The sequence below is a fragment of the Lethenteron reissneri genome, unplaced genomic scaffold (genome assembly GCF_015708825.2).
Source record: "Lethenteron reissneri isolate LAM-NWPU_2019-01 unplaced genomic scaffold, ASM1570882v1 scaffold_78, whole genome shotgun sequence".
In the NCBI taxonomy this organism is placed as follows: Eukaryota; Metazoa; Chordata; class Hyperoartia; order Petromyzontiformes; family Petromyzontidae; genus Lethenteron; species Lethenteron reissneri.
In genome coordinates, this window is record NW_026892307.1 from 45,638 (window position 1) to 68,185 (window position 22,548).

Below are 22,548 nucleotides of genomic sequence, written 5' to 3' on the forward strand. Positions count from 1 at the left end.
GCGTCCTGGCATGTGTCTGAAGCGTGGTTGGCTGTCCGGTTATTTAGCACGTGTCCATGATGGATACGCTATTTAGCGAGTGTCCATGTTGGTTAGGTTATTTAGCGAGTGTCCATGTTGGTTCGGTTATTTAGTGAGTGTCCACGTTGGTTAGGTTATTTAGCGAGTGTCTATGTTGGTTAAGTTGTTTCAGCGAGTGTCCATGATGGTTAGGTTATTTAGCGAGTGTCCATGATGGTTAGGTTATATAGCGAGTGTCCATGTTGGTATGTTGAACTTCTTTCACACTGTACATAGCCAACCATGCTGATCGGAGGTTAAGTTATATACCGAGTGTCCATGGTTAGGTTATTTAGCGAACGTCCATGATGGTTAAGTTATTTACCGAGTGTCCATGATGGTTAGGTTATATAGCGAGTGTCCATGATGGTTAGGTTATTTAGCGAGTGTCCATGTTGGTTAGGTTATTTAGCGAGTGTCTATGTTGGTTAAGTTGTTTCAGCGAGTGTTCATGATGGTTAGGTTATTTAGCGAGTGTCCATGTTGGTATGTTGAACTTCTTTCACACCGTACATAGCCAACCATGCTGATCGGAGGTGCGGAGGAAGGACAACAAACTAAGCACAAAAGCAGTTCCAAAGAAAATAAATTTTCAATCTAGATTTTACAAATGCCTAGCTCCAGTGACTTCCTAATATCAGAAGAACATTCCAGACGGCTGCAGAAGTGCATCTGAAAGCATGCAATGCAGCGACCGTTTTTATTCGATGACTAGCCAAAAGCTGCTGCGAGGATGACCAGAGTTTACGTGATGGTGTATGCTCTTTGATGATACCAGCAAGGTATTGTGGTTCATTTGTGGCAAGCGCTTTGTATGTAATGAGTGCAACTTTATAATGTATGAGTTCGGCAACAGGAAGCCAATGCAGTTCGGTGAGCACTGGACAGACATGGTCGGATTTTGCCGTAATCATCATGACGCCTACCAAATAATTTTGTAAACGCTGCAGCTAAAATGTTTTTTCCAGGTGTGCCGAAGAGTACTGAGTCGGAAAAATCGAGCCCTAATCCTATCCCTGAACCCTAACCCCTAACCCTAACCCCTTACCATAACCCTAACCCCTAATGCCTAACCCCTAATCCTAACCCCGAACCCTAACAGCTAACCCTAACCCCTAACATTAACCCCTAACCCCGAACGCTAACTCCTAACCATAACAATCTATCCCTCTAACCCTAACCCTATAACCATGAACCCTAAACATTAATCCTAACCCTTATCCCCTAACCCCTATCCCCTAACCCTAACCCCTAAACCCGAACGCTAACTCCTAACCATAACCCTCTAACCATCTAACTCTAACTAACCCTAAACCTGTAACCCAAACCCTATAACTCTGAACCCTAACCACTAACTCGAACCCTTAACCCTCTTCCTAACCCAAACTAACCTTTACCCTAACCGCTAACCCTACCCTAACCCAACCCTAATCCTTACCCCAACCCTTAACCGTAAACCCTAACCCCTAAGCCAACCCTAACCTTTAACCCTAACCCCTACCCCTTACCCCCTTACCCTAACCCCCTAACCCTAACTCCTGACCCTAACCCCTAACCCAAACCCTGAGCCTACCCCGAACACCAACACTTAACCCTAACCCAATTTTGTCCAAAAACAGGATAGGTTAGTATGCCGATTTGTTTTTTTATCCAAAAAAAGTTATGCCAATTTTATTTTTGGGACGTGAAAATGTCAGCATGAAATATACCTTTATAGTAATTTACAGCATACTAATGCTAATCAAAAGGAGGAATTCACATTTTTTTTTACAAAACTTAGCTATGAAAATTTGGTTAATTTTGGCCAAAAATGGCATAGGTGAGTATCTATTTCTTTTTGTGACTTGAAAATTGCATCGTAAAATGTCCCACTTTTAATCTAATATATAGCATACTATAGCTAAATACAATGGAAGAATTAACTTTTGTTGAAAAATAAAGCTGTGAAATTGACAAATTTTGGCTAAAAACGGCATAGGTTAGTGTGCCGAGTTAATTTTGGGACCTCAAAATTTCATCGTGAAATTTCCCATTTTTACCTAATATAGAGCATACTAATGCTTAACAAAATGGAGGAATTCACTTTTTCTTGGAAAATATAGCTATGAAAATTTTGAAAATGTAGGCCAAAAACGGCATGGGTTAGTATGCCGCTTTGCTTATTTTTTACTTCAAAATTTCATGGTGAAATTTCCCCCTTTTAATGTAATATATAGGCTCTTCAGGCTAAACACAACGCATTTTTTGTTTAAAAATACATCTGTAAAAATGTGTAAAATTTTTGGCAAAAATGCCGATTTTCTGTTTGCGACGTGAACACTTAATCGTGAAATTTTCTGCTTTTAATCTAATACATAGCATACTAAGGCTAAATACAATCGAATTAAATTTTGTCTATAAGTAAAGCTGTGAAAGTTTGGCCAATTTTGGCCAAAAACGGCAAAGGTTATTATGCCGATTTTCTGTTTGGGACGTGAACATTTCAACGTGAAAATTTCCACTTTTAACTTAATACATAGCATACTAAGACTAAATACAATGGAGGAATTCACTTTTTGTTAAAAAATAAAGCTATGAAAATTTGGCCCATACTGACATGGCGATTGTGAAATGTCGCCATCGGTGTGCTGGAGAGCCAAGCCACAACATGTACAAAGTGCGGTATGCAGCGAGCAGCACAGATGGAGGTCGTCACGGCACACGAGGGAGTGGGTGGCCAGCGCCACTCCCGGCCGCCTTGTTTACACACCACACCGGACACTCGTTTAAGGCTGAGTCGACGTAGAAAGTCGTCACCGGCGGCGTTGGCCACACACGGGAATGGAACTCGGCTGGTCGGTGCGGAGCGCAGCGCTCACCACGTCACCGCCGCTCCCCTTCTGTCAACAAACTTGAACTCTGACCCCGCTCTCTGACGTCATCGCTCAGCGTGACCTCATCGGCGTCAAACACCAGGGGGCGGTGTGCTTCGCTAGTGACGTCATGTCACCCACTCCGGACCACCGCGGTCCTGAGCGTGACGTCACCTCTGACTGGCTCACTGCCGATATCTGTTGCAGTGCCAATCCTTATTTGGGCGAAGCTACGCTCGGTGACTGGCGCCTCATTAACATAATGTGTTCGTGAAAGCCGTCGCGAGTTCATTGCGACGGGTTCGGCACCCGCGCGGCCACGCCCCATCTCTCGACGTATGGGCCGAGCTCATTAACATCATTTAGTTAAGTTACAGAGCCGCTCATTGTGGGAGGGGAGCGTTATCGTACCCCGCAAGTGACGTCATGTCACCTGCTGCTGCCGCGTGACGTCACGCGGTAACAGGAAGTTGCCGCTCCGCCAGTGCAGTGAAATCCGAGGTGAGAAATTCTATTCACGGTGGTGGTGGTTGTGGTGGTGGTGGTGGTTGTGGTGGTTGACCAAGGCAAAGCCTCGCTCTCTCTCTCTCTCTCGTAAGGGTGTCAATTGAGGAGCAGCGAGCATGGAAGCGATGTCCAGGTGGAACTTTGCAACGCGGGGCCTTGCCTCCTGCCCTCGCCTGGTCGCGTTTGCTTCAATTCTCTCGCTTAAGTTGAAATTATCTTCACAAGGCTCGCCACTTTGTTGCTTTGTTTTACTTTAAATATTCGTACAGTTTTTTTTTTACCAGGCCAAGTCTGCTTGAGCTGCTATACCGCTCTTGTTTTCAGAAGCGACCTGCCCCACAACACAAGGTGAGGCTTGTCAACAGCGTGGCGGTGTTCACTCTACATGTGGCGGGGAAACCGGGGGATCGGGAAGGAAATCCACGCGACCACGGGGAGAGAGAGAGAGACACGCAGCCTCGGCTGTGTTGGTTGATCCTCAATGAATTACTTGGTGGAGTGAGGAAGCATTAATACTGAGCAGGTGAAGGTGGCCAGGCGTGGGTCTGGACACACCACCACCTGTGAACCGTGCCAGTGTGTGACAGTGGTGGAGCGAGTGGGGGTGGGGTGGCACGTACCCCCACAACGTCCGATCGAAATCCTTAATTTTTATAGGATCATTGGGTGTTTATTAGTAACGAGCTTCACTACCCAGCTTCGCCCGGGACTTGGATTCTTGTCTTGGATTACTTTCATATTCCCTTATATTTCACTGAAAAACCCTGATAAAAATGTATGCCTGCATGAAAGAAAAAGCCGAAACAAATCAATTTACCTAAATCGGATGTTTTCACTCAATTCAACCTTAACCTACTTCTACGTGAGGTCGATTTTGGCCACTCGGAAAGGAATGACATGGCAAGCTGAAAATAGTGGCGTTCACTTACAAATGCCAGACAGCATAAACTGTGCAAATTTCATGACGCCAGAGCTCAGCGTTGGAGAATTTTTGCTGCTTCACACAAACATGTAATTTCTGCTTCATATTTAAGATAGCAGTTGTACCCGTTCTTCGCACTCCGAGAAGGCAATGGCTTCATCGGCCAGGAGCGAAGCGCCACCTAAAATCTCCCGGCCCGCTGTGAACAGCTCTAGAAGTATGGCGCGCAAAGAGCCATATGGTAGGGGGGTAAGCATTGCAGAGCGCTTAACTCAGGTGTGATGCGGGTTGACGCCACACACTTCATGGTCATTTCCGCCCCCCCCCCCCCCCCCCAAAATACCAAAGTCAATTTTTATATGTTTTACATTGTGTACAGTATGGAACCTACCCACGTCAAAATTCAAGTGTGTAGCATGTTAGGAAGTATGCTGAACATTTCGAACAGACACACGTATCAGCATTTTGCGACCCCCACTGCCACCGTGTGGCATATTATTACGTGCCAGGGACTCTATGAGAGGACAACAATTCGAATCCATATTTCGCAATAAGTAACGGAAAAGCATTTACAAGCGACTCACAGAATTGTGCGCAGTTGCGTATACAGTACACGACTTCCCTGAAGGCAAACACCTTCAGCGAGCGCGATGCCGACCACCTAACAACTCCTATCATTTTTCATTGCTGGAGGGGTTGCCTCCCCCTACCTGAAAATCCTGGCTCCGCCTCTGAGTGTGTGACAGTATCAAGTTTGTATTTGCAGTAAAGTCTATTGAGCACGGAGATTACATGAAAACAGTAGTTTATTTTTGTTTTCCTCTGGAACTCTGTAAGAATAGAGTCAGGAAGTTATCACAGCACACATGCAGCTGAAGTAGGAACTGTTCATCCCAGCATTCAAGAACATCTGTGCCTGGCTTCATACCTAAGTTGCGATTGGACATTAATTTATGCATTTCTGCATAACACAAATAGCACTATTTTCAATACCCTTTGCTATGTCAGCTGATTTAGCTTTCATAAATATTTATTTTGAAGCCAGACAGCCGAAATTGTGTTCTTGTAGTTTTTGGTTAACATTCATTTTGAAGATACGAGGGCTTATAGGCATGTTTATGACCATTTGCCCTCTCATTGTGTGCCATTACAGCCCGTGTGATGAATTTGGGACACTTTTTCACTATATCACGAATATATGAATAAGTATAGACATGTAAGTCACGTGTTACTGTGTGTATATGCATTCCTCTGTGCATCGATACTGACGTGTAGATGTTGTGGATATACTTTTTTTCTGTCTGCAGCTGTCGCTTCCTCTGCAGAATTGGTCTGATGGAGCAAAGGCACTCGGCGCCGCTCGGTTCGACAAGGCAACAATGCGACCAGTGTGCATATAGCACGGATCGTACTGGAAATTTGACACGGCACCAGAGAACTCACACAGGAGAGAAACCCTTCAAGTGCAGTGTGTGTGGGAAGGCGTTTGCACTTTCATTTACTCTTGTAAAACACCAGATAACACACACGGGAGAGAAACCCTTCAAGTGCAGTGTGTGTGGGAAGGCGTTTGCACATTCATCTGCTCTTGTAGAACACCAGAGAACACATACGGGAGAGAAACCCTTCAAGTGCAGTGTGTGTGGGAAGGCGTTTACACTTTCATCTACTCTTGTAACACACCAGAGAACACACACGGGAGAGAAACCCTTCAAGTGCAGTGTGTGTGGGAAGGCGTTTACACTTTCATCTACTCTTGTAACACACCAGAGAACACACACGGGAGAGAAACCCTTCAAGTGCAGTGTGTGTGGGAAGGCGTTTGCACAGTCATCTGCTCTTGTAGCACACCAGAGAACACATACGGGAGAGAAACCCTTCAAGTGCAGTGTGTGTGGGAAGGCGTTTGCACAGTTATCTGCTCTTGTAACACACCAGAGAACACACACGGGAGAGAAACCCTTCAAGTGCAGTGTGTGTGGGAAGGCGTTTGCACATTCATCTCTTCTTGTAGCACACCAGAGAACACACACGGGAGAGAAGCCCTTCAAGTGCAGTGTGTGTGGGAAGGCGTTTGCACGTTCATCTGCTCGTGTAGAACATCAGAGAACACACACGGGAGATAAACCCTTCAAGTGCAGTGTGTGTGGGAAGGCGTTTGCACGTTCATCTGCTCTTGTAATACACCAGAGAACACACACGGGAGAGAAACCCTTCAAGTGCAGTGTGTGTAGGAAGGCGTTTACACTTTCATATACTCTTGTAACACACCAGAGAACACACATGGGAGATAAACCCTTCAAGCGCAGTGTGTGTGGGAAGGCGTTTGCACAGTCATCTGCTCTTGTAGAACACCAGAGAACACACACGGGAGAGAAACTCTTCAGGTGCACTCTGTGCGGGAAGGCGTTTGCACGTAAACCAAATCTTCAAAGACACCAGAGAACACACAAGCATCAGAAGATCCACAAGGAGTGGAGTATGAAATCGGCTTGTGAAAGTCAAAGTGCCACAATGAGCCCATCCCTCATGAAACAAGAACCGGAAGAAAATCCCAGCTTGGACACTTTTAAAAGTATCAAGGTGAAATATGAAGCGGTGAAGGTGAAATGTGAAGTGATGGTGAAGAGCGAAGAAGTGAAGGTAAAATGTGATGATGAAGATTCAACTCCAAAATTGGACCTGCACATCGTTGGAGGCAACGTGAAGCAGGAGGAGAATTCTGACTGCGAGGCAGAGCGAGGCAACTCCAAGCAGTTTGTGGAAGTGGAGGTGTGGGTGGACTTCCGAGACAATACAAAGTCAAATGGAGGCTTGGTAGATCTGTAATCTTGAGACGATGTCGTTCCAATAGATGCACCTTTATCACAGGCCTTTAATGGCAAGAATGTGATGTTGAACACTCAATTCCTAGGTTCAACCTGCATTGTATGAGCGGTCAGTCTTTGTTGACCTGTGGGTTGGGTAGATCTCTAACCAGGAGCGAGAGCCTAAAAGCTCCCAATCATTCACGATGTTATCAATTGCATTTATATGGTGCTTTCTTAATCGCCTCTGGCAATTCGGAGTTTTGTATTGTATCTCATTTCAAACAATCGAAGAGCATCCCCAAGTAGCAGCTGCCCCTGTATGGCACAAGGTAGTGGCCCTGCACCGGCCTGCATGTGGACAAGAGCCTGTCAGTAGGGGGCGATGGTTGATGTGGCATCTCAGTTGTGTAGTTTGTAGGTAATGTTTAGAATTTGCTAAATTTTGACCCAGACGCCAGCATGCAATGGCCTACTCGTTTTTAATGGCGCAATAGTATGTTGGACACTTACGCAGATGGTGGTAAATTTTTTTACACGCTTTTACTTAACTCACTCTGTCGTATCCTCAAATCTTGTAACTAAATTTTAACCCACTTCCCAATGTCGTATAGACTGCAAACTTGGTATACCAATGTCATACTGATGACAATACTATAATGTATCATTTAAAATAAAAAATATATATTTTAAACGATCTTTTTTCTAGGTTATGTTTCGGATTTGGTCTAGTTATACGCTTTTGTCCACGCTCAACTCACTTTGGCTGTAAATCACCACGGTCCCTTACGTTATGGCTTAGGGACCACTTCCTGGAGTCGCGGAGTTCTGCCATTAGTCGTACGGTACATTTCATTAAAACGTGTTTTAAAAAAAGTATTTTACAATATTACTTATTGTGTTAATGGCTTGGTGGAGACACGGGGCCTGTGGAGCGTGGAAAGTGGGTCGTGTAGAGCCAAACGTGGCTTGCCGAGGGGCGGGGCTTGAGGATGGAGGGGGGGCACGGGGGAGAGGGGCAGCTCGGAGTTGGCCGGGGGGAGGTGCGGGGAGACACGGGGATTCATGAGATGACAGCTCGGCAGTGCTGGCTGCTGTGCTGGGTGGTGCTGTGTTAAGTGTTGCGTGATGCCACAGCAATGAAGCAGCTCTGCCGGTGCTGCTCCCCCTCGCAACCCTTCACACGAACGCACAGACGTACCCCCACGTAGGACCTCGTGGGAGGGTCTCTCGGCGCCTGGGTTTTCACCCGAGAACCCCCCCTCATGGGGAGGTCTCATGGTTTCCCAGCGCTGGGGAATTGGCGGATCCTCCCCAGGCCGAATGGCACTGCGGCTCTGTGAATTAACTTAAAATTAAAATATACAAACACAGAGACAATTTAAACCGAGAAGATGGATTCTGGCTTAGCAATCATTGGAAGGACGTAATAAACCATTTCGGATCTTAACTGATTGTGTTCACGTTTACGGTGACTTTCAGACCGCGTTCCACTCACTGGCATTGTATTCTCCGCAGGGAATGGATTCTTTGCTCCGCTGCAAGTTTCCTCCCACGACTCACCCATTGACACGACGGTCAATGGTACAGTGTATAATAACAAATAGTATAACATTTATATGCTTAATACAATGTACAAAGTAATATATAGTATCGTAATTGTATAGTAAATATATAGCAGTGTGATACACATTAGGGTGGGTAGAATAATACATAGTGTTATATTAAAATGTATAAGGTATAGGGTATAGGGTGGTTTATAGCAATACAGTATATAATTTAACGTTGGGTTTGTCTATGGCAGTATATAGCACGGTGTAGACTCGTGTGATGTAAGAGAATAAAGTTTAGATGGAAGCAAATTATATAATTTTTACGACGTAGAATTGTAATGTAGTACTTACTGTTAGTAACTCAGCTTATTGTAGAGTATAGTAAGTATACTGATGATACTATGTAGTTTATACTTTAGTTGTTTACGTGTAGGTTTTAGTTACTGCAGCTACATACTATTAACACTCCTTCCCTTTATTAATGCTACCCCTATCCCCTCCCTTTGATGCTGAATTAGTACTATTCACATACCTGCATTTCCCATATCCTCTCCCTTTGATGCTGTTAATCCTGCATAATGCACATGCATATGTAGTACTAATCACATTCCTGCATGTCCCATAAATATTCTAAATTCCTCTTGATATGCAAAGTCCTTTGTCAAGGCGCCCAGCTTATATATACATGCTCCAAGCTCGTGTGCTGTTTCATTCAGACGCTGTCGCCTCGACAGACCTGGTTTTCACCTGAGGACGGCTGCTTGCGTTGTGGCCGAAACGTCGTGAGAATTATTTTATTATGTTTTATTTTTATTATTTTATTACTTCCCTTCTATGGGCCATGTTAAGAAATAGGGAACTAGTTCCATATCTGTTAACATGGGGCCATGTTAAGAGATGGGGAACCGGTTCCCATAGGAAATCAATGGGCCATTTTAAGAGATAGCGAACCGGTTCCCATTAGAAGTTTATCGGCAAATTTTATTATTATTTTATTGTTTTCCTTCTACGTGACTTTACCGAAAGAACCAAGAATATTTATGCGCAATGTTAAGAGATGTTCCCTATCTATAAACACTGGGCCATAGTTGTTGGGCCATGTTTAGAAATAGAGAACCGGTTCCCATAGGAAGTCTATGGGCAATGTTAAGAGATGGGGAACCGGTTCCCAAACGTCATTAATAGTAAAGACCTCATGAATATTCATGAGGTCGTCGTCTTCCTCACCACCGACATCGCCACTTGCCGCCTGCAATGGCGGGCGAGCTGCCTGACCCGCTGTCATTCTTCGTCTTGGCCGCCTCCTCCAACGACAGCGACGGGAGCAGCAGCGACGAGGAGGAGGAGGAGGGTGGACGAGGAGGAGGTGCAGGAGGAGGCGGTGGCGGTGGAGCGAAACGGCTCTGCACGGAGCAGAGGGGAGGTGGTGGTGATGGTGGTGGAGGTACACAGAGCGGTGGTGCAGTGGTTAGCGCACTGTGTGTGTGAGTGGGGAGTGGTGGTGCAGTGGTTAGCGCACTGTGTGTGAGTGGGGAGTGGTGGTGCAGTGGTTAGAGCACTGTGTGTGAGTGGGGAGTGGTGGTGCAGTGGTTAGCGCACTGTATGTATGTGAGTGGGGAGTGGTGGTGCAGTGGTTAGCGCACTGTGTGTGAGTGGGGAGTGGTGGTGCAGTGGTTAGAGCACTGTGTGAGTGGGGAGTGGTGGTGCAGTGGTTAGCGCACTGTGGGAGTGGGGGTGCAGTGGTTAGCGCACTGTGTGTGTGAGTGGGGAGTGGTGGTGCAGTGGTTAGCGCACTGTGTGAGTGGGGAGTGGTGGTGCAGTGGTTAGTGCACTGTGTATGTGAGTGGAGAGTGGTGGTACAGTGGTTAGCACACTGTATGTGAGTGGGGAGTGGTGGTGCAGTGGTTAGCGCACTGTGTATGTGAGTGGGGAGTGGTGGTGCAGTGGTTAGCGCACTGTGTGAGTGGGGAGTGGTGGTGCAGTGGTTAGCACACTGTATGTGAGTGGGGAGTGGTGGTACAGTGGTTAGCGCACTGTGTGTGTGTGGGGAGTGGTGGTGCAGTGGTCAGCACACTGTATGTGAGTGGGGAGTGGTGGTGTAGTGGTTAGCGCACTGTGTGTGTGTGTGTGTGGGGAGTGGTGGTGCAGTGGTTAGCGCACTGTGTGTGTGTGGGGGGAGTGGTGGTTCAGTGGTTAGCACACTGTATGTGAGTGGGGAGTGGTGGTGCAGTGGTTAGTGCACTGTGGGAGTGGGGGTGCAGTGGTTAGCGCACTGTGTGTGTGTGGGGAGTGGTGGTGCAGTGGTTAGCGCACTGTGTGTGTGTGAGTGGTGGTGCAGTGGTTAGCACACTGTATGTGAGTGGGGAGTGGTGGTGTAGTGGTTAGCGCACTGTGTGTGTGAGTGGGGAGTGGTGGTGTAGTGGTTAGCGCACTGTGTGTGTGTGGGGGGAGTGGTGGTGCAGTGGTTAGCGCACTGTGGGAGTGGGGGTGCAGTGGTTAGCGCACTGTGAGTGGGGAGTGGTGGTGCAGTGGTTAGCGCACTGTGTGTGTGTGAGTGGGGAGTGGTGGTGCAGTGGTTAGTGCACTGTGTATGTGAGTGGGGAGTGGTGGTGCAGTGGTTAGCGCACTGTGTGAGTGGGGAGTGGTGGTGCAGTGGTTAGCACACTGTATGTGAGTGGGGAGTGGTGGTGCAGTGGTTTGCGCACTGTGTGAGTGGGGAGTGGTGGTGCAGTGGTTAGCACACTGTATGTGAGTGGGGAGTGGTGGTGTAGTGGTTAGCGCACTGTGTGTGTGTGGGGGGAGTGGTGGTGCAGTGGTTAGCACACTGTATGTGAGTGGGGAGTGGTGGTGCAGTGGTTAGTGCACTGTGTGTGGGAGTGGGGAGTGGTGGTGCAGTGGTTAGCGCACTGTGTGAGTGGGGAGTGGTGGTGCAGTGGTTAGCGCACTGTGTGAGTGGGGAGTGGTGGTGCAGTGGTTAGCGCACTGTGTGAGTGGGGAGTGGTGGTGCAGTGGTTAGCGCACTGTGTGAGTGGGGAGTGGTGGTACAGTGGTAAGCACACTGTATGTGAGTGGGGAGTGGTGGTGCAGTGGTTAGCGCACTGTGTGTGAGTGGGGAGTGGTGGTACAGTGGTTAGCGCACTGTGTGTGTGGGAGTGGGGAGTGGGGGTGGAGTGGTTAGCGCACTGTGTGTGTGGGGAGTGGTGGTGCAGTGGTTAGCGCAGTGTATGAGTGATTGGAGAGTGGTGGTGCAGTGGTTAGCGCAGTGTGTGTGTGTGGGGAGTGGTGGTGCAGTGGTTAGCGCACTGTGTGTGTGAGTGGGGAGTGGTGGTGCAGTGGTTAGCGCACTGTGTGTGAATGGGGAGTGGTGGTGCAGTGGTTAGCGCACTGTGTGTGTGTGTGAGTGGAGAGTGGTTGTGCAGTGGTTAGCGCACTGTGTGTGTGAGTGGAGAGTGGTGGCGCAGTGGTTAGCGCACTGTGTGAGTGGGGAGTGGTGGTGCAGTGGTTAGCACACTTTGTGTGTGGGAGTGGGGAGTGGGGGTGGAGTGGTTAGCGCACTGTGTGTGTGAGTGGGGAGTGGTGATGCAGTGGTTAGCACTGTGTATGAGTGATTGGAGAGTGGTGGTGCAGTGGTTAGCGCAGTGTGTGTGTGGGGAGTGGTGGTGCAGTGGTTAGCGCAGTGTATGAGTGATTGGAGAGTGGTGGTGCAGTGGTTAGCGCAGTGTGTGTGTGTGGGGAGTGGTGGTGCAGTGGTTAGCGCACTGTGTGTGAGTGGGGAGTGGTGGTGCAGTGGTTAGCGCACTGTGTGTGAATGGGGAGTGGTGGTGCAGTGGTTAGCGCACTGTGTGTGTGTGTGAGTGGAGAGTGGTTGTGCAGTGGTTAGCGCACTGTGTGTGTGAGTGGAGAGTGGTGGTGCAGTGGTTAGCGCACTGTGTGAGTGGGGAGTGGTGGTGCAGTGGTTAGCACACTTTGTGTGTGTGAGTGGGGAGCGGTGGTGCAGTGGTTAGCGCACTGTGTGAGTGGGGAGTGGTGGTGCAGTGGTTAGCGCACTGTGTGAGTGGGGAGTGGTGGTGCAGTGATTAGCGCACTGTGTGTGTGTGGGGAGTGGTGGTGCAGTGGTTAGCGCACTGCATATGAGTGGAGAGTGGTGGTGCAGTGGTTAGAGCACTGTGTGTGTGTGTGAGTGGGGAGTGGTGGTGCAGTGGTGAGCGCACTGTGTATGTGCTACTAACAGCAATTGCTCCTATGTATATGTGTCTATTTGTGTGTGTCTGAGTGTCTGTGTCTGTCTGTGTCTACGAGGCGAGGAATGGTGGTGGTGGTTGCTTATTCCCCCACCGAAGATGAACACGGATGCACGCAAGGCCAATGAGTCAGATGCCTTTTATGACCTGTCACAGATGCAAGCTAAAGTGGCCCCTCGGGATAGAGTCATCTTGACTTCAATGCCCGAGTTGATCATGATGCTGGCACCTGGTCGGGAGTGATTGGAAGGCATAGGCCAGACCAGCTCAATAACAACTGTAGGAGGCTACTAGACTTTGGTGCGGCCCATGGGCTTGTAATTACCAACATGCTTTTCTGGCATCGGTGCATCCACACAACATTATGGATGCATGCTGGGTCCAAGCAAATAACATTTATTGGACTAGGTACTGATGGAACAGCAGATGCGGGTCCATGTCCTTGACACCAGGACCTACCGTGGAGCTGATCTGCCCACTGATCATCGGCTTGTCATCTGTAAGATGCACCTGCCATTCTTCCACTCCGGTTGTGGGTGTACACCCAGGGCCCCATTCAAACCCTTAGTGGACTGGTCTCAGCTAGCTGATGAAAGTTGCAAGCGGGAATTTCATAATAGCTTGCAGCTGGGATTGGCATCGTCCCCCACTCCTCCTGATGCCGAGGGTAAATGGCCGAGGTTTAGGACTGTGGCTCATGCAGCTGCAATGGCTGCTTTGGGTACACGAATCAGACCTCCCCAGAGACCCTGGCTGACATGAGGTGTACAAGCTGGCTGAGAAAAAGCGACAGGCCCACTCTCATCGGCTACAGCATCCCACGTCGGAGAATGAGGATCGCAGCCTTCGTTCTGAGGTTCGGAGAGCCATGAGGCGTTGCAAGGATGGGTAGTGGTCACTGGTTGCTGAGGAGATGGAGTCTGCCTCAATGGCCCGCGATCACAAATCGCTCTTTAATTCCATCAAAAAGGTTACCTGCAGTGCCACACCTATTACCATAATTAGGGGAAAGAACAGTGATCCAATCTCTGACCCCCAGGAACAGGTTTGCAGATTTGCTGAGCATTTATGTGAGGTCCTGGGGGAGGGGACATCCCTCAGCCTGGATAACAATGTGGGAAAAAGTGGGGATGACCCTGCCGAGGCTGCGTTGCCTCAAACATTGGAGGAAGTCACCCCCTGTGAGTGGCTGGCTGAGGTGCCATCTGTTGAGGAAGTACTGAAGGCGATCCAGAGTCTGAGACCAGGAAAAGCACCGGGCAGAGATGACGTGGCGTTTGTGCACAGACTGCCCTACATGACATCATAACAACAGTCTGGACTACTGGATGGGTTCCGCAGGACTGGAAGGATGCCCTGGTGGTCCCCCTCTTCAAGAAGGGGGACTGCACAGACTGTAACAACTACAAGGGCATCTCACTCAGTGTGCCGGGAAAGGTCCTGGCAATGATTATTCAACATCACCTTGCTAGGCACGCTGAGGAGAGGCTTGCGGAGCCCCAATGCGGTTTCAGGAAAGGGCGGTCCTGCACAGATGCCATATTTTCTGTCCGTCTGCTACAGCAGAGGTATAGGGAATTCCAACAAGACCTACATCTCTGCTTTATTGACCTGGTCAAGGCCTTTGATACCATCAGTAGGCCTGGGCTCTGGGTTGTTCTTCATGCTTTTGGAGTCCCTGACCCTCTGCTCACGATCATTAAGGACCTTCATGATGGTTTCCGGGCCCAGGTAAAACCACGTGGCTGGGAGTCGGAGCCATTCCCTGTACAACTTGGGGTGCGACAGGGATGTCCTCTGGCTCCCACATTATTTAACATCTATTTCGACCGCGTAGTTCGTGAAGCCTTCAATAGCTGTACCGGAGGAATTTCCATCTGGTACAGTACAATGGGAGGCTGATCGATGTCCGGTTGCGGTCAAGAGATGGCTCTCTATTGCTCAGCCATGTTATGTATGCCCATGATCTGGTAATTGCTGCTCACTCAGAGGAGTAGTTGGAGGTGCTGCTGCTGAACCTGGAGCTTGTCACTAAGAGGCCATGCCTTACCAACAGCCCCACCAAAACTAAGCACCTGCCTGGGTATTTTGTACCATTGGACACTCCACCCCCACAACTCCCAATTGGTGATAAGGCAGTTGTGAAGAGAGTGGAGAGTTTCCCATACCTGGGCAGTGTGCTCATGACCGGCATAGGTTTAACAACAGAGGTCTCACTCCGAATCAGTCGAGCGGCATTATCTTTTCATCGGTTGCATAATGCTGTGTGGAAGCTACCTGGTCTGTCGCTCCGCACGAAGCTTCATGTCTTCTCGACCACGGTCATTCCCTCCCTTCTCTACTCTTGCGAAACTTAGACCCCGCCGGTTAGAAACATTTAGGCTGGCCTGCCTACGATCCATCCTGGGTTTAACCAGGGTGGATTTCGTGAGGAGCTCACAAATCCTTGAAAGATCTGGACAAAATCCCATCGGTGAGCTCCAGCAGGCAAGGCTGCGTTGGCTGGGCCATGTAGCCCGCATGCCCAGCCACCGCATGTCTAAACAGATTTTGTTCAGCCGGATCGAGAGGGCGAAACGGGCGCGGCACGGGCTGGAGAAGAGATGGAGTCATAATCTAGATCTGAAGTTTTCGTGACTGATGGAGTGATGTGGTACAGGAGGATGTGGAGCTGAGTGGACTTGCCAATGACTAGTACCAGCGGTGTCAAGATCGGCCTCTGTGGAGGAGGCTCGTGAAGGACGCTACTGGGCAGTTGGAGGCAGTCGCCCTCCAACAACAACGGAGGGCGGAGGAGCAATGCTCACAACAACGAGCGGAGTGCCAGGTGGCTAAAGCACAGCAAGTTGGCACAGTAGCGGGCACATGTGGTGCGTCAGCCAGTCGTCTCAGTCAGTCGACCTGTGGCATCTGGGTCTGCCCCGTGACCTCCTACCAGCGGGCGTTTGACACTTCACGTGGCTTCAAGGTGCACATAGCCTGGCACAAGCATCGTGGTGATGTCACCGCCACTTAGTGGCGAATGGCGGTTGTTGTTGTTGTATGTGTCACTGTATGTGTGTGTGTCACCGTGTGTGTCTAGGCCGCCTCCCGTCACCCGCTGTGCTGTTGAGCCGCGTGCTGGAGCCGAGCTTCTTGCAGAACCCCTACAGGGGACACATCGACTGGGAGCGGCGGGCCGTCAAAGGGCCTGAGGAGGTGGGGTGGTGCACCTAGCCTGGTACCAGGGTATAGTGTAGTGTGTAGTGCAGTAGTTTTTTTAGTATAGTGCTTAGTATAGTGTATAGTGTAGTGTAGACACTCACCCAAACACTCACCCACCTACCCACTCATTCACTCACCCACTCACTCATCCACACACTCACCCACCTACTCACTCATTCACTCACCCACCCACTCACTCATTCACTCACCCACACACTCACCCACCTACCCACTCACTCATTCACTCACCCACCCACTCACTCATTCACCCACCCACCCACTCACCCACCCCCCCCTCCCCCCTACTAGCCCCCCCGAGAGTTCAAGCCGTGGCTCTCCACCGCCGCCCGTGCTCCGGCGGCGGCGGCGGCTTCCCCTGCCGCGGCCTCGGTGAAGCGGGCAGCCCCCACTGGGCCCGACCTGGCCGTGCGCTGGTCCCAGATGTACCGCGACGACGAGGAAGAGAAGGCCAAGGAGGCCGCCTCCTGCACCCGCACGGATGGATACGATGGTGGTGAGCACCGGGGCGGGGTGGTGGTGGTGGTCGGTCGGTGGGTCGGTTGGTCTCGGAATGGCATTTGGCGTAGTGTACCGTGTAGTGTGTAAGTGTATAGTGGTGTAGTGTGTGGCATAGTGTGTAAGTGTATAGTGGTGTATTGTGTAGTGTATAGTGTAGTGTGTAAGTGTATAGTGGTGTCATTAGTGGTGTAGTGTGTAAGTATATATTGGTGTAGTGTGTGGTGTAGTGTTCAGTGTAGTGTTTAATAGTGTAGTGCATAGTAGTGTAGTGTATATTAGTGTAGTTTATAGTGTAGTGTATTGTATAGTAGTGTGGTGTAGTGGATAGTAGTGTAGTTTATAGTGTAGTGTATATTAGTGTAGTTTATAGTGTAGTGTATAGTAGTGTGGTGTAGTGGATAGTAGTGTAGTTTATAGTGTAGTGTATAGTAGTGTAGTGGCAGTGGAGGGGCTTGTGTGCTCCATCCACCCGGCGGGGTCAACCCACAACGAGGTGGAGGTTCGCGCAGACGCTGGCAACGGCAAATAGACTTCTGTTCCACTCGCCAGCAAAATATTCGCGACCCGGAAACGTAAGACACAAAAGGGAACCGCGGCGAGTGCAAAGGTTCCGCAACGCATCGGCTAAAAAAGCCGAGAGAAAGAGAGCAAAAAAAAGTCTGTCGCGAGACGCAGCGGCGATGGCCGACAGAACAGGGAAGACAATGGCCACGGGCGAGCGCAGAGCCCCTCGAGCAAGTTGAGTAATTGAACGTGGAATTGCGGCGACCGAGCAACGGAGAGGTGAGGAAGAAGAACGCGTCGGAGGAGCCCCCTTCACGCCTAAAGACGACAGCGGAGCGGGAAGGGATGAGAGGACTCCTTCAAGAAATTCAGAGAGGTCGCTGGAAGGTCTTACCCCAGGAGTAGGTGGCCTTAAGAATGCCATTGGGAGGATATTCTGGAAGAATACGAAGACAAAGAAGAAGATGAAGAAGAAAGGAGAATTGTTAAGGAGAAGAAGAACACGAAAAATATGAAGGAGAAGGGAGAATACGAAGAAGAAGGAAAAATAATAAGATGTAGAAGAAGACGAACGAGAAGGAGGAGAACGAGGAGGAGAAGAACGAGAAGTAGAAGTAGAAGGAGAAGAACGAGAAGATGAAGAAGGGAAAATAAGAAGATGGAGAAGGAGAAGACGAAGGAGAAGACGAAGAAGAATATGAAGAAGAGAGAATAGACAGGGATGCGGTATGCGGTAGACAAAAGGATTAACGAAACAATGTTGTGCGGGAAAGTACGAAAGAGAACCTCCTGCGACTGAGCATGAAGTGTGCTGGCTGAGCCCCGAAGGAGCAGCCAACGAACAACAGAGCCCCCGGGGGGGGGGGGGGGGTCAGTGGCAGACCCCATTGAGCTCAAGGAGGGGAGGGGGCAGGAGATGAGGCTATTTTAAGATGCAGCCCACAGTTTAGTGCCAACAGATTTGGGTCCAGTGGCAAGTGGCCCAGAGGCCGGACGCGTTCAGCGTCATGTGTAAAATAAAGACCTCGGTCCATACGTAGTCTCGAAAAGGCTGTAGCATACTTTCCCAACAAAGTAGAACGCTGACATTTGGTACACACGGGTAGCTTTTACGTCACAAACAACAGGGGATAAAAATATATCGGCTATCTATGTCTATAAATGAAGACCTTAATTTGTACGTAGTCTCAAACAGTTCTAGGTAGAACGCTGACATTTCGTACACACAGGTAGTTTGTAGGGACACAAACAACGGGAGAAAAATATTTCTTATATCTATATAAATTAAGACCTTAATCTGTATGTAGTCTAAAAAAACTGTAGAGTACTTCCCAACAAGATAAAAGCTGACCTTTGGTACACACAGGTAGCTTGTAGGGACACAAACAACAGGACACATCTATCTTATATCTATCTATATAAATACAGACCTTCATCTATACTTAGTCTCAAAAAGCTCTCGGGTACTTCACAACAAGGTAGACAGCTGACATTTGGTACACACAGGTAGCTTTTGGTACACAAACAACAGGATTTATTCTTTGGTTCTTTCAGTAAAGTCACGTATAAAGATAAAATAAAAAATTAAATAATAGCATACGACGTTTCTATTGCAACACAAGCAATCATCATCAGGTATAATGAAATAGCAACATAAAATCTAACCAGAAAACTATAGACAGACATATAAGCAGACAGATATCACCAAGAGACGATCCCCCTCTCTGTACCTGTGTTGCTCTCTCTATGTATCTGCTTATATGTCTGGCTATAGTTTTCTGGTTAGATTTTATGTTGCTATTTCATTATACCTGATGATAATTGCTTGTGTTGCAATCGAAACGTCGTATGCTATTATTTAATTTATTATTTTATCTTTATACGTGACTTTACCGAAAAAACCAATTCCTGCCGTCACGAAAGCTCCAAAATTAAGATTAAACAACAGGATATTTTTGAAAGTCCGAGATTTTATTTTTTATTTAAGGTCCCCAAATCTCGATTTGAAGTGCCCCATAAACACGTTTGTGTGTGGTATCATTCAGAAACCATTCAAAATATAAGATTACGGGTTTTGTTTTGTTTAACAGAGCGTTAAACAGCAATTAAAATGAAAGCGAGAACCATCGTTCCATATTTTATATTGTATTTGAGATTTCGTATTCAAGCGTTTTTTATGAAAAAAAATCAGCATTTTATGATGTTCAAATAATTCAATAATGGTAAAATATAGGAGAGCTTTCCCTCATAGAGTAGTTTACGTTCATTCATTTTGTTATTTCTCAAATAACAAAACGAACTGAATCTTTAAATCGAGCGGCTTTCGATGGGCACATCTTTAAATAATTATACGAAGTCGAATCAAGTCGTCAATGTCGTAGATGTTAGTGTCTGATCGTTGATAAACATTGCAAACAAAATCATGATCAGGTTAATTATTATATTCATTGAAACATTTCGCCTGGCGAAGACAGACAGATGTTTATGAACTAGTACACCTATATCTTCTTGGTTCTTTCGGTAAAGTCACGTAGAATGGAAATAATAAAATAATAAAAATAAAACATGAAAAGATAATTCTCACGACGTTTCGGCCACAACGCAAGCAGCCATCCTCAGGTGAAGAACAGATCTGTCAGAAAGACAGCGTCTGAATGAACACCACCAGGCTTGGCAGCGTATATTTCAGCTGGATATGCAAATTCCTTTGTCAAGGCACTCTTCCCCCTCCAACCCAGCTTAAATATACGCTGCCAAGCCTGGTGGTGTTCATTCAGACGCTGTCTTTCTGACAGACCTGTCTTTCTGACAGACCTGTTCTTCACCTGAGGACGGCTGCTTGCGTTGTGGCCGAAACGTCGTGAGAATTATCTTATTATGTTTTATTTTTATTATTTTATTATTTCCATTCTACGTGACTTTACCGAAAGAACCAAGAAGATTAATCCCTGCAGTCATGAAAGCTTTAAATCGAAATTTAGTACACCTATACTTAAGACAGGCGACCCCCAGATAACGTTCTAACAACCCCACTATGACTCCCGCCGTAGCCCATACCCAAAAAGGTTTTGCTGACGATTCAACATATCATGGAGAGGCTGTGGAGCATGAGTACTACTGGATGCAAGGGGGGGGGGGGCGCATTGCGAGCATCAGACGGACAATGCAAAAGGTCAGACAAAATATACCGGCAGCAGCCGTGCCTTTGCTGCATTGACCACAGCAAAGCTTTTTTTTTATTTGTGTGGCCCGTGAAGTGACGTGGATTACGTGTGAAGAGAGTCCACCAGACGATGGCTTGAGGGTCGACGCCAAAAGGCGAAGGTGACGGCGACAGAACAGCTTGACTTATCCGGCCTGGGCAATGAATCAACCGAAGCCGTGAAGAACTTTCTACTCCCGGGCTCGCTGATTGCCAAAGATGGGGAGTTTAGCCACGAGATGAGGAAGGCGGCCAGATCTCCGTAGAATGGCCACGTCCACAGCTCAATCGGATACGGATATGGAGAGACAAGGGGGCACTACCATGAATGCCAAGAAGAGGCTTCTCAAAGCTCCCCTGTTACCCTTTATGGATGCGAGCCGTGGACGCCGAGCGATGCTGCCGATACCACGGACCTTAAAATATCAAACACCATCCGTCCTGAGGGAGATCGGCGTCCCCCCCTTCTTACTGGCGAAGCAGAACCTGGACAAACTTTGGGCAACGTTGCGAGGACCTCTGGACAAGAGGAATCATCGGTCCTGCTCGGGAACGGTGAGGGTAGTATGGGGGGGCGCAGAGGTCGACCCCGGGAGGAGGTGGATTGACGACCTCAAGATCACCACTGGCTCTGCTCGCTCACCCAGCTACGAGGGGCAGCGAGAGATCGGCAGTGTGGATGGTCGTGGATGTCACCAGAGGTAGTACTCGACCTGACGGTACGAGATGACAACGTGAGTGTACAGTAGTGTCGTGTATAGTGTAGTGTACAGTAGTGTATAGTGTAGTGTATATAGTAGTGTAGTGTATATAGTAGTGTATAGTAGTGTACGTATAGTGTAGTATATAGGAGTGTAGTGTACTGTATTATGTACTCCATAGCGTACTGTATACTGCACTGTGTGGTGTACTATAGTGATGTAGACTGAGTGTGTGTGAGTGGGTGTGTGCGTCTGTGTGTGTGTGGGGAGCGGCGGCGCAGTGGTTAGCGCTAACGCTGCACTATGAACCCGGTGACCCGAATTCGATTCCCGCTCGCGCCCAACATCAGTGACGATCATCTGAACCAGTCCTGGGCCTCCCCCATAGGTCAACTCAGCCACAAAATGAGTGTACCTGGTGTGTCTAGTAAACATCGCCACTGGCGTAGTAGGCGTGGGGCTGGCCACCCACACCTGTCATGTGCCACAGTGCAGGCCTTCATAGGGCGCTACTCCTCGCGAAGAGCGCTGGCCCCAACAGTCCATTACAGGCCATTACAGGCCACATGAGGAATCTTTTTGTGCTCTAATACATCAATTCCCCCACTCTCTCCCCGCCCATCTCTGCGCCTGCCAAAGTCGTGGTGAAGGGAGACGCCGATGGTGACCACGTTGAGGCTTCCACCGCCGCCTCCACCTTGTCGCATCAAACGCCGGCTCCACCTCCTCCTGGGTTCCTCGCCTCTTCGTCTTCATCGCTGTCGTCGTCCCGGCCTGCCGAGAGTTTCCAGGAGAGGGAGCGGAAGAAGCGAGAGCGGGGACAGGCCAACCGCGACGCCAGCTTCGTGGAGGAGGAGAAACGAATCCTGCGGCACACTCACACACAGTAGACTTACACACACTAGACTCACACTCACTAGACTCACGACACATACACACACACAAACTACACTCACCACGCAGGGACCCATAGACTCACCACAATCTGTGCACAAGAGCCTTGTAGATCTTTAGATTTCCCCTCCCTCTCTTGGGTATCAATAAAGATTCTGACAACGATTCTGCCAGACGTTGATTCTGACGTTATATATACCTATAAACGTAATTTTTTTGTCAGTCTGTCTGTGTGTGGATGCAACTTGCGAAGGATTTGGCTTGCAAACCATAGGGTTTAGATAGGCAGGTACCACACCATGAGCCCCGTGGTGAGCCAGCGCTATTCCATTTTCCCATCCATCAACTTTAACGTAGTTAAATTAACAATTTCGTGCTATTCATTATTATTTATGAATTTCCTTTCGTTGCTCCGTGAACGCCAAAGCTGACTGGCGGGTACACACACCATTGGTGGAAGGGGGGGGGGGGGGGGAATTCTCATTCGCGTTTAAAAATGCAAAACGAAATGAACACAACGCTGAGGTAATCTCTTCAAAGTGTCATGCCCCCCCCCCCGCCCCAATGTGTGCACTTACTACT

At 48.6% G+C, this 22,548-nt stretch overlaps 2 protein-coding genes across 3 annotated transcripts; both read left to right on the forward strand.

Annotated features, from left to right (window-relative positions):
- The first annotated feature begins 3,346 nt into the window (after positions 1-3,346).
- Positions 3,347-8,092, forward strand: LOC133340124 (zinc finger protein OZF-like). Its single transcript, XM_061548179.1, has 3 exons — positions 3,347-3,413; positions 3,704-3,767; positions 5,649-8,092. Exon 3 carries the CDS (start codon positions 5,677-5,679, stop codon positions 7,168-7,170), a length of 1,494 nt encoding a protein of 497 aa, XP_061404163.1. The 5' UTR covers positions 3,347-3,413; positions 3,704-3,767; positions 5,649-5,676; the 3' UTR covers positions 7,171-8,092.
- A 1,806-nt stretch (positions 8,093-9,898) lies between these two features.
- Positions 9,899-22,131, forward strand: LOC133340125 (UPF0690 protein C1orf52 homolog). Of its 2 annotated transcripts, none has more exons than XM_061548181.1 (4): positions 9,899-10,139; positions 16,025-16,140; positions 16,456-16,660; positions 21,712-22,131. In XM_061548181.1, the coding sequence occupies exons 1-4, from the start codon at positions 9,956-9,958 to the stop codon at positions 21,960-21,962; spliced, it is 756 nt and encodes a 251-aa protein (XP_061404165.1). In that variant the 5' UTR covers positions 9,899-9,955; the 3' UTR covers positions 21,963-22,131. The 2 variants fall into 2 exon arrangements, with proteins under 2 accessions (XP_061404165.1, XP_061404164.1); XM_061548180.1 differs by having other exon boundaries at positions 9,902-10,145.
- The last annotated feature ends 417 nt before the right edge of the window (positions 22,132-22,548 follow it).

What these genes read in the sequence shown, in the direction of transcription:
- LOC133340124 (XM_061548179.1), top strand. Translation starts at nt 5,677, where the DNA reads ATGGAGCAAAGGCACTCGGCGCCGCTCGGTTCGACAAGGCAACAATGC.
- LOC133340125 (XM_061548180.1), top strand. Translation starts at nt 9,956, where the DNA reads ATGGCGGGCGAGCTGCCTGACCCGCTGTCATTCTTCGTCTTGGCCGCC. An exon ending in TGGTGGTGATGGTGGTGGAG is followed by an intron (nt 10,146 to 16,024) that starts GTACACAGAGCG and finishes GTGTGTGTCTAG; the next exon opens with GCCGCCTCCCGTCACCCGCT. An exon ending in CCGTCAAAGGGCCTGAGGAG is followed by an intron (nt 16,141 to 16,455) that starts GTGGGGTGGTGC and finishes CCCCCCTACTAG; the next exon opens with CCCCCCCGAGAGTTCAAGCC.